This window comes from Syngnathoides biaculeatus, chromosome 5 (assembly GCF_019802595.1).
Source record: "Syngnathoides biaculeatus isolate LvHL_M chromosome 5, ASM1980259v1, whole genome shotgun sequence".
Lineage (NCBI taxonomy): Eukaryota > Metazoa > Chordata > Actinopteri > Syngnathiformes > Syngnathidae > Syngnathoides > Syngnathoides biaculeatus.
The window spans coordinates 4,126,979-4,138,247 of NC_084644.1; the positions used below are offsets into that span (position 1 = coordinate 4,126,979).

General features: G+C 46.9%; 1 protein-coding gene across 2 annotated transcripts; it reads right to left on the minus strand.

Moving 5' to 3' along the window:
• Positions 1-145: 145 nt before the first annotated feature.
• rxrbb (retinoid x receptor, beta b) lies at positions 146-10,515 on the minus strand. Of its 2 annotated transcripts, XM_061819916.1 has the most exons (12): positions 10,294-10,515; positions 9,331-9,500; positions 8,079-8,232; positions 7,772-7,951; positions 7,471-7,524; positions 5,872-6,032; positions 3,976-4,105; positions 3,303-3,429; positions 3,176-3,217; positions 2,980-3,071; positions 1,528-1,633; positions 146-1,425 (listed from the first exon to the last, which is right to left on the minus strand). In XM_061819916.1, the coding sequence occupies exons 2-12, from the start codon at positions 9,454-9,456 to the stop codon at positions 1,278-1,280; spliced, it is 1,320 nt and encodes a 439-aa protein (XP_061675900.1). In that variant the 5' UTR covers positions 9,457-9,500; positions 10,294-10,515; the 3' UTR covers positions 146-1,277. The 2 variants fall into 2 exon arrangements, with proteins under 2 accessions (XP_061675900.1, XP_061675899.1); XM_061819915.1 differs by lacking the exon at positions 7,471-7,524 and having other exon boundaries at positions 10,294-10,513.
• Between the last annotated feature and the right edge of the window lie 754 nt (positions 10,516-11,269).

The following is an 11,269-nucleotide window of genomic DNA, read 5'->3' on the forward strand; positions in this document are numbered from 1 at the left end:
TCATGTTTTTTTGTTTTTTTTTTTACACTAGATGCTACCCAGTGGGATATGAACTCACAACCTCCGGTATACCAAACCAATGCTCTTACCACTGAGCTACAAGGCCGCTACGATTTTTTTAGGAAAGAACAATAACAAACACACATGAAGTCACAAACTGAAGTTTATTTTTAGTCCACACAACCCACGTGTCAAGGAGCACATGGAAGTCAAGTTGATCGATGACTTGAGGTGCTCTGGACCTAAATTTTACAATTTTGCTTTGCATAAACTGCAGAGACAGTACAACAGACAGGGCGGCTACCTAGCAAGGACAGAAGGATGGAAGGAAATACAATGGAGCTGAAAGGGATTAAAAAAAAAAAAAAAAAAAAAAAAACATAAAAAGCTGAAACACTGTCAGCAAATCCAGTGCAACCCAACACATGTTCTGCTATCTGAAAACTTGGGAAAAAAAAAAAAATCAAAACGAGGGAACGGGTTAACAAAGATATAATTTGTATCTCCTGATCATAATTGAAATGAATCAACATACATTTTTCCCTGAACAATTTATTCTGCACAGTACCTCAGAATTGTATAAATTACAAAAATGGAATATTCCCTTTCCATCAGACGTGATTTACTTGGTAAAACCCCTGAATGAGTGAAAGGCAAAAAAGCACTTAACATTTTATATATTGCTACATTTTATTTTTTAAAAAAAAAAACAAAATGCAAAAAAAAAAAAAAAAAAAAAAAAACAAAGCTAATGTTTGCATATCCTCTTAGGTGTGGGGCTTTCAAACCAATAGTCGCATTTTCTTGTAAATAGCACCAAACGTGGAAAAAGCGCCGACAGTCAGCCGGCGTCTTTTAGAAAGTCAAGTGATTGGCCTCAGAAAAGGGCAAAGTCGTAAACAAGTCTAAAATGGAGGGCGGACGTTTTCGTGTCCCTGCTAAGATTTCATCTTGTGGAATCGATCCATGTTGACTAGAAAGGATTAAAAAGAAGACTAGGTCTTCGACGCGTGCGCCCGTTTAAAAATAGATCCACTTAAGCAGTGTGTACAAAGCTCATATAAAATGGTACATAGCGAGTGAGGAAAGGGGGGGGGGGGGGAAATACTTCTTTCGACACGTAGCACCAGCCAGCTTGTTTGGTCTAAAAAGAGCAAAAATGTGTGCAGCACTAAAACGGACAGACGAGACAAACAGGAAGTGGAACCCGGATAGCAGTGAGACAAGCGGACAAAGGTTTCAAAGTTAAAGTGCCACTCCAGTCTGCACGCTCCCTTCTAGGCCAGCTGATGAGGAGCTTCAAGCATCTCCATGAGGAAAGTGTCAATGGGCGTGTCGCCGATCAGCTTGAAGAAGAACAGGTGCTCCAGGCACTTCAGGCCGATGGAGCGCAGCGCGGGCAGGCGCAGGAGCAGCTTGGCGAACCTGACACCCACGACACAAGGCGGTCACGCGCTTGCTGGCGCTCCCCCCCCCCCCACCCACCCTCTCTTCCCGTCAGTAGTTCAAAGTGGGGAGAGCACGTACCTGCCCTGCTGCTCGGGATATTTGTTTTTGCAGTAAGCCTCCAACGACGCGTAGACCTTCTCTCGGAGCAGCTCCACCTCCCCCGTGTTGGACAGACCTTTAGCATCTGCAGCAAAAAAAGACAAAAGTCTCATGCCGATAAACATTCTAAAATTGATATTGTCATGAAAAACACATGTGACAGTATTCACTTCAATGTCTATACGAAAAAATAAATATGAGGGGAGAGCGCGTCATCCATGCGCAAAGTTGCGGAAATCTCAGTCGACATCCAAGTTGTCGCCATGTTGGCTGCATTTACTCTCCGTGACGTCACCACGGACATTCGCCATTGAAAAGACGCCGTGCCACCGACTATGGGACACGCCCCTTCAGACACAAAGAAGAGAACATCTCACAACCGAGTGAAGTGACCGGGGCAGTATTACCCTATCGTTTCGAGCCATATTTAGATGATATGCGGAACACTTCTAACTAATAACAGACTCCCCAGACAGTATGTGTGAGCCAGCCCGGCCGGCTTGTCCGCCCACCCACTATGGGACACGGAAGCTCTTTTCAAAGAAGAGAACAACTCACAATCGAGTGCAGTGAACGGGGGCAATATTGCCCTATTGTTTCGAGCCATATTTAGATGATATGCAGATCTCGGCCAAACAACATCCCCGTCCGTGCCAGCCCGGCCGAACACATGATCGGCAGACTTTTGTTAAATTCTAACTACTGTTTTTTTAGGAGCTCTATACACACCTCCCTGTCATTTGGAACCCAAAAAGCTCTCGTCCTTTGCACCCGTGCAATCCATTTTTCACAACGAACTGGTTCTCTTGGAAACTTAAGAAGGGTAAATCCATCCTCCCGACCGTTTGAGCAATATCCAGCAATACAACGAGCCAGCATTTTGGCTAACACGAATGAACAACGAGCTAGCTTCCCGCAGGCAAAACTAGTATAAACAGACGAGACCGCTTGAGTGCGCGACTGCCCTCTACGTCACTTCCTGCTTGTTCTCGAAAACAAATCTCTCGAGAAGATTTTCATGGCGGGAGTTACAAAAAGCCACGTACGTCAAAATCATGTTTTGTGGTGAAAAAAAACGCATGGGTCCATTTCGGTTGCTGTTTTTTCAATAATAACACACTAAAAATCATGCATTTCATGACAGTGGACCTTCAAACTGCATGCATGAACTAATTGTAGAATATTAAATTGCTCTTGAAAGAAAAAAAAAAAAATCAACCACATCTCCCTGCCACCAGCGGATGGATCTAATTTTAATTAGAACTGGGCACGGCAAGACAAGAATAGCCTTTAAGAGAGCGCAGTGCCAGCGATTTGCTTGCACCCGCCGCGAGCCTCGCTGTCTGTGCACTCAGCAAGGTCGTGCAGGCTTTTTCCTTATTTGACCGCGCGAGACGGGCTGACGCCCAAAAGCCCGCCGGCGGGGCTCACCTGGGTTGAAGAGGACGATTGCACGAAGGCAGCCCAGCTCCGTCTTGTCCATTTGCATATCTCTCATTTTGTTGACGAGCTCGGTGAGAACCCTGACAGACAACATGTGGAAAAAGAGGCGAGAAATGTGCACAACAGTCAAGCAGCCGCCGCATGAAATATATTTCAAAGAAATATGACAAAAGTGTGACATTACCTGTCAAATATGGCACCAACCTCTGCACTCTGCACACTCTCCCTAAGTTATAAAAAAAAAAAAAAATGTGCTTACTATGAGGTCCTATGAGCTCACTGACGCACGTGTCGGCGACCAACGAATGAACCTGTCGAAGATTGCGCCGACTCCCGCGCTGTGAGCGCCGTCACGCTGCAGCTCCGAGGTGAGCAGAACGCCGTCCTTCAGGGCAATGGAGCGGTGGGAGAAGGAGGCGATGAGGAGCTCGTTCCAACCTGACCAGACGAGACCGTGAAGTGACCGTGACATGCATGAAAACATTCGTCCTCAGAACTTCAATATAGAAACTCGGTTAAGGTTATAAAACTTTATCTAAAAGTCTAGACGTTCTCCAGTCCACAGTTAAAATGGAGAACGCTCACAACTGTACAGATGAGTGCAATGGCACAGCACCGAACGCTCTCACGAGCGTGTCAGCTGAAGACGCGCTAGTTTCACGCTGGACATGGAATGAGCTTTGATGTCTAAACTGTAAAATTCCATGAATGGACCGATACATCTTCTGGTGGACTAAGCGCTGGTTTTGAAAAAGTCCACCTCATCATGCTTCTTCGCATTTTGATATCATGAGACCGAAAGTACTTTGCCATTGCCAGCCTTCATTAACGAGTTTGAAATGACATTGAACTGTTTTTGGAACATATGTTGGGGTACGTTTAGGGTACATTTTAGCCCCCCACCACCACCCCCATCCCTCCTCGGGTCAGCCCTCGAGCTGCAACCCTGCGAGTGTGGGACTGTTTGTGTCCGAGATGAGGCACCTGCACGCAGGAGGATGACCTGGTCGTCGAGGGGCAGCTCACAGAAGTGAGGGATCCTCTTGGCCCACTCCACCAGGGCGAAGAGCTGCTTGTCTGCCGTCTGGCAGATGTTGGTGACCGCGTCGTGGGGCTGAAACACACGCCAAGTGCGTCACTGAGGCCGCTTTGGAGGTTTCACACACCGACAACAACGGCGTCAGAACCTGCTTCACACTCACCCACAGGCTGCAAGTTGGCAGTGTCGCATCGCGGAGAAGCAACGCTTGGGAGAACTACACTACAATCTTAACTGACCTTCCTGAAGCGTGGAAAAGACATCCGTCCATCCATTTTCTAAGCCGCTTATCCTCATGAGGGTCACGAGAGTGCTGGAGCCTGTCCCAGCTGTCAACGGGCAGGAGGCGGGGTGCACCCTGAAATGGTTGCCAGACAACCGCACTCACAATCACACCTTGGGGCAATTTAGAGTGTCCAATTAATGTTCCCGGAGAAAACCCACGCAGACACGGGGAGAACATGCACACTCCACACAGGTGGGGCCAGGATCAAACCTGGGACCTCAGAACTGTGGGGCCAACTGATCCACCATGCTGCACTATATTTATATATAGATGTGTACTTATTTAAGTCTATTCTGAGTAAAAAAAAATCAAAATAAAAAAATGCAGCAAAAAATAAGCTAAAATAAGCACCGTGCCGCCTGGAAAATAAATAAAGTAATAAATTGAAAAATAATTCAAATTTGTAATTAATTGAGGAATAAAAATGTTTTTTTTTTGTCAGTCTTGGCCAATGTTTCGTGGTTGCGACGAACCGGGTCATTCAGAAATAATAAAAAATATGCATCACACGGCACTAGTGTCCGAGCAAACCACAGGATAAAAGCTAAGGATTTTTTTTTTTTGTTCTGGTCAGTTAATTTATGACTTATTGTAACGGGATTAGTGGTATGTGCTAATCATAAATCAAGGATCCCCTGCAATTGTATGTTGAAATAGTATGTACGGTAAATAAACATTTTGTGAATGAACAAATAATTGTAAATATAACTGAACTAGTTTGCATGTTCTCTCCCACATCCCAAAAACATGCAACATTAATTGGACACTGTAAATTGCCCACAGGTGTGATTGTGAGTGTGACCGTCTCCACGTGCCCTACGATTGGCTGGCGACCAGTTCAGGGTGCACCCCGCCTCCTGCCCGTTGACAGCTGGGATAAGCTCCAGCACTCCTCGTGAGGATAAGCGGCAAAGAAAATGGATGGATGGATAACTGAACTGCAACTTGAAGGAGTCTGAGCAAAGTCACGCACCGGCTACACTAGTAGCGAGCACCGGTGTTGGTCGAGAACTGGTGCTGGCGCTCTATTAAGTTCAACTTAACATCTCCAGCTTGACAACGTGCCAAACCGGGGCTGCGTTAAGTTACCGTAACAATGGCCATGAAACCAGAACGCTTGGCGTCCTGCCATTAAAAAGTGGTTGAATATTCAATCAAGAGATGTGGTCGACCCCCCCCCCCCCATTTGAATGATGGACTCCCAGAGCAGCAAAGATGTACTGCTTGTCTGGCACTAATTAATGGGCTCTGCCGAGCGAGTGCTTGTGCGGCAAAATGAAAACATTCAACAGCTGGTGCTAGTTTTGGCTTTCGGATCAAAATTATAGTTTGCCGGGTCAGTGTGAAAGGAGTCTGAAAGACTTTACGGTTAGGGAACAAAAGCGTCTTTGGCAGTGTGTCCTCCATTATCTGAGACGTACTCGCGCCCTCATTTGCCGTTTTCAGGACGCCGGCAACAGTTTTGTTTTCATTTGTTTTTGGACTTCTTTTTGTGTCAGTGTACAAGCAAAAGAATGTCGGTGCTGTGTAACAAGCGGCGGTTGCGCGGACTCACAGAGTTGCCCGCAGAGCCTCCGTCCGAATGGAGCTCAGTCTTCTGCTCCACCGCGGTCTCCGCCTCCAAGATCTTCTCCACTGGCATCTCCTCGTTAATGCCCATGCTGAACTCCAGCTCGCCCTCCCGCTCGCGGTTCCTCTGGCGCTCCTCTTGAACGGCTGCATCGCACGTGGCGGGAAAGAGAGTGATTTACACAAAGATGACGGGAGCCGCTAATGATGGAGAAACCCGTTCAGGGCTGTTTATCATGTCGACTGCGCCGTTCTGCCCATTATGATTTCCAAAAGCGCAGCCATTTCATTGAGTATGTACCATAATTTCCAACCTACAAGCCGCAACTTTTTTCACACACCTTCAACCCTGCGGTGGTGTGGCTAATTTGTACATTTTTTCTTAAAAAAAAAAAAAAAAAAAAGAAGAATGAGATCAGTGGAATATACGTGCCGAGGAAGTGACTTTTACCGGCCCTTTTAGTGCTGCGCTAGCGCTGTGGTAGCGTGTTGCTGCTGTGTTACTGGCACGTCTCAGTGATATTTACCGGTAACTTTTATTATATAACTGGCCCTGTTAGCGTTAGCGCGGCACCAGGATTAGCGCTAGCGTTAAACTCTTCCTGTGTACCGTCTTTCCTTGCAAATATTTCGTATTTCAATGTGGGCATTTGCGGCTTTTACACGGCTGCGGCGTATATATGTACCAAGTGGTATTTCCTTTAAAAACTTACTCGGTGAGGCCTGCAACCAGTTGCGCTCTGTAGGCCGGGAATTACGGAACATATCCACGATAATAAGAACAGACAAAATAACTCTGCGATTCTGTTTTTTCTGTTTTGAGCGTGGGCCACCGAGTCCCCCCCCCGTCCATTCCCCTTTTTTAATCGATGTGCAGTGCGATTAAAAAAAAAAAGAAAAAAAAAAACATTGGGGCCATCCCTCAAATTCTTAGATTTTTGAAGTTACCCCACTTTTGTTTAAGATCACAAATTTAAATAGACTAACATAATCCAAGTGAACTTAAAATGCCGTTTTGAAACGGTGATCTCATTTAATCAAGGAAAAACAAAAATATATACTACTCGCAGCGCTCAAGGTTTATGATTCACTCTCGTTTTTGTTTCGGATACATTTGAAAGAAACAGTGAACACGGACACTTCTTTATCTCCAGCCAAGTGAAATTGGAGGTGACTGCAGCAGCACGAGAAAAAGACATTTATGCCTCTGCTATATGGCAGATTTTTGAACAGATTTCATAAGCCTTTGAACGCCTTTGGTGCGGCACCATGTTGCGCGGCGCTGCGGTCTACCGGGGTTCTACGGGAAGAGCTGCAGCAAGAAAAAGAGGCAGAGAAGGCCTTCACTACGTTGTATCGAAGAATGAGCATTGTTCCATTCTCTGCGTGCGTTGCTGATATGTGTTAAAGAGGTCATTGCTTAAAAGGTTTATTTATCGTATATATATATATATATATATATATATATATATATATATATATATATAGAGAGAGAGAGAGAGAGAGAGATCTACATGTTCAATACACCACCAAATCCAAGACAAATTACATTACCAAGAGTAGGTTTAAAATATCAATGCCATACTCATCCGACCCTCATCTTTTCCGTCTTCTTTTATCCGCCTTACATGTTTGACCGCTATTGAAAGACGGGGAAAGGGTAGAATTGGGAAAGTGAAGGGAAGACACGGGTTAGAGATGGAAACCCGACCCACTGCACCATAAGCCTACCGTGGGAACACTGTTCCAACTCCCAACTACTGAGCGATCACTAATAAGTACCTAAAAGTACACCTCGCATCCTGTTTCTTTGTCCCTTCCCTTGCTGCTTGGTTGGTTTTGTTTTGACTATGCGATACATATTTGGCAAGAAGAAACCTGCATACCTTCCCTCTTCATGCCCATGGCCAGGCACTTCTGGTAGCGGCAGTACTGGCAGCGGTTGCGCTGGCGTTTGTCCACCAGGCACTCCTTGTTGTCCCTGCACGTGTAGCTCAAGTCTTTGCGGACCGTCCTCTTGAAAAAACCTTTGCAGCCCTCGCAACTGTACACGCCGTAGTGCTTGCCTAGCGCGCAAAAAGCGCAGGCGCGGCGAGAAAGGAGAAAGTGAGCCTGAACAAATATTTACGGTCAAAGCGGCACACGCGGGTTGCCTTTTAAAAGCGTTCAGGACGCCGCGGTCGATTCACTCACCAGACGAGCGATCTCCACAGATGACACACAGGCGCTTCTGAGACAACATGATTCCCGGGCTGTGCGCAGACATGGGCCTCAGGCCGAACGGGGGCTTGATGTCCTCGGAGCTGCTGATTGAATGCATCCCTGACATGGCGCCTGAAGCTGAGAGCTGGACCGACAATGAACCACACAGAGAACTGTCATGTGAGGGATTCCCTTTGAGGTAAATAGTGGCAATAGGACCCTCAATTCTGTTAAAAAAAGTTCTTCAGTTTATTCACTTTAAGATCCACAATACAAATTAAAGCGATGGGCGTGACTTTACAAGAAAATATGAACACCATCTTTGGCCAGGAAATTCTGTAGCCCCCGTGGAAACCAACATCTTCCAGCGACCTAAAATAGCAGCCTAAGTTTGGGAAAGACGCATTCAAAGCAGAAGCTAATTATATGCAGCGAAGCCACATTTATCACAGGGGGAACGTTGCAGACCCACCAGCAACACATCCATCCATTTCCTTCGCCGCTTATCCTCACGAGGGTCGCGAGGAGCGCTGGAGCCTATCCCAGCCGTCGAAGGGACAGGAGGCGGGGTACACCCGGAACTGGTCGCCAGCCAATCGCAGGGCACATCGAGACAAATGACCGCACTCACAATCACACCTAGGGGCAATTTAGACTGTCCAATTAATGTTGCGTGTTTTGGGAATGTGGGAGGACACCGGAGTGCCCGGAGAAAACCCGCGCAGGCACGGGGAGAACATGCAAACTCCTTGAACTTAAGTGGAAATGCCACCGCGCCGCCAAACAGCATTGCAGTCGAAGAAAATTTGTGATATTTAAAGAACACTTTTTATAAATAATTTTACCCCGCTAACCCGACATTAGATAGGCGCAAATGCCGTTAAGAGGGTGGGCTTAGCGCAGGCAGCCGTATGACAAGTCTCCACGTGAGTGGCTGGGGCGTGTGCCGTGGCTGACAGCAGCTGTCGGCGCGTGTGCTCACTGCGCTTATTTTGCGATTCTCCTCGCATTAGACAGCTGAAATGCATCGGTGACAGGAAATAAGTGTGTTGCAAAAATGCATTTAAAAAATAACGGCGGGGATGAACAGCCGACTGTGACATCGTGATATGAAACACTGTATATTAAAATGAGTATATCTGACGAAATCTATGAAAACGGCCCAAATCGATATTAAGTGATGACGTGCATGAAATGTACACGCAGGCCATTTCATTTTGCTTTGAAATCTCAATTTACTTACCTGGGTGTGGCTGATGGGTCCAAATCCGAGAGAGGGGGACACCATTGGAGAGTTGACCGAGAACGGCGACCCGATGACATTGGTGGGACTGTTGGGGGCCGAGCTGTTGGGCTGCTGGGAAGACATGGCTCTAATAACACAGGATGATGTCCCGCCAGATGGATAGCAGTCTGAGGGTGACATTCGGATATTTGTACCGGAACATCCTTATGACAACTTGAACATTTGATTAAGATGCAATAAAAGAGCTGTGTCAAACATCGGGCCTGTTAGATAACGCTTTGGTCAAGTCCTGCATCATCCTGAATTTCCCCATTGCGAAACTGTCTTCTCTATAATCACAGCCTTGTCTAAAATTGTAGTCAGTTACTTAGACGAGGACCAAATTTCATTTTAAGTTAAATATAATTCTCTTCTTCCACAATAATACCGTAGTCTTACGTGTGCGGTTAAGTGTTTGGTTGCTGGCAGCGTTTCAGTTTTAGGCTGCTGGATTAATGCCGCAGCAACGAACGCATCCACTTCGCCCGAATGAAACTAAAATCAAACTCAAATCTTAAAGGGCACACCGCGGAAACTTCCGCGGTATAATGCAGCCCACATGAGGCGAAGACTACGTACAGGACATCCGTTGGACGCTCAAAGCCTTGGCTCGTAATATTAGCCCGCTAACATTAGCAAGGCACAAGGTGCGAATTTGTCGCGATTGAAATGACTCCAACGCGCTTCCTTGAACGCAAACATCCCCACCGCGCAGCTCGGTCGGCGACGACAGCCGCTTGAAATCCGCGTGTGCCGTCGCGGTTTAATCTTCTTAACGGGGCTTCGCAGGGATTCGAGCTAACCTAGCCCAGCGTGGCTACATTTAGCCTGCCGCTGACTTACATGTCGGCAGCCAGGCGAGCCCAATCACGGCAAGCAACGTGTTCGCTCGCTCGGCGGCTCGAGGCGGAAAACGCTCACCAAGCACACGATCGACGCATCGTTGAGAGCGCGCCCGTGTGTCCTTATTTCGCTTCCCGGGAAGCAACGCCAGCGGCAGACAGCGAGGCCGCCGCTCGGATCCAGTTGACTTGAAGTTGACGCTGTTGTTGTTTACTGGCCATGGTGGCTCAGCGCCAGCTCCTCTCGAGCCAAAATGTCTCCCGGGACCACCCAGTAGCGCGGTCACGTGACAGGGGCCGCACAGGAAGCGGAGGGGAGGGGCTCCGCCCCGTTTTTTCAGGCAAAGTACGCCATGAGAAACAAACTGAGGCTCGACGTGACAACTTTTTAAGGAAATTAAGCATGCAGATCAAAGTAACATTAACATACTGCTATTCAATAAAAACAGCAAAGGCCTCTTCATGTAAAACGTTGCTTCAAGGGGAAATCCAGTGCTTTGCATGAACAATGTATCCAATAGGTCGTGTAATATGTACTCTATTTTGACAATCTGATGTTAAATCCTCTCTCGTTTAATAGTGTTTTGAGGAAAAAAAAATGTTTTATCATCAATTACGAACTTTAATGCAGCCCTACGGGGGACAAACCAGTGCAATCTGTAGGCCGGTCCGAAGCCCGGATAAATGCAGAGGGTTGCGTCAGGAAGGGCACCCAACGTAAAAACAGTGCAAAACAAATATGAGTGTTCATCTCAAGACGTTTATAAAACAGTGGTGAGGCCGGCCATGATTTACAGATTAGAGACGGTGGCACTGAAGAGACAACGGGAAGCAGAACTGGAGGTAGCAGAAATGAAGAAGTTGAAGTTCTCGCTAGGAGTGAGCAGGTTGGATAGGATTAGGAATGATCTCATTAGAGGGACGGCCAAAGTTGGATGCTTTGGAGACAAGGTTAGAGAGAGCAGACTTTGATCGTTTGGACATGTTCAGAGGCGAGAGAGTGAGTATGTTGGTAGAAGGGTGCTGAGGATGGAGCTGCCAGGCCAAAGAGCGAG

Excerpts from the sequence above, each read along its gene's own strand:
- rxrbb (XM_061819916.1), bottom strand. The coding sequence starts at position 9,456 with ATGTCTTCCCAGCAGCCCAACAGCTCGGCCCCCAACAGTCCCACCAAT. Across the intron at positions 1,634-2,979 it reads AATCGTCCTCTTCAACCCAG|ATGCTAAAGGTCTGTCCAAC; the intron begins GTGAGCCCCGCC and ends TTTTTGCTGCAG. Across the intron at positions 1,426-1,527 it reads TATCCCGAGCAGCAGGGCAG|GTTCGCCAAGCTGCTCCTGC; the intron begins GTACGTGCTCTC and ends CGTGGGTGTCAG.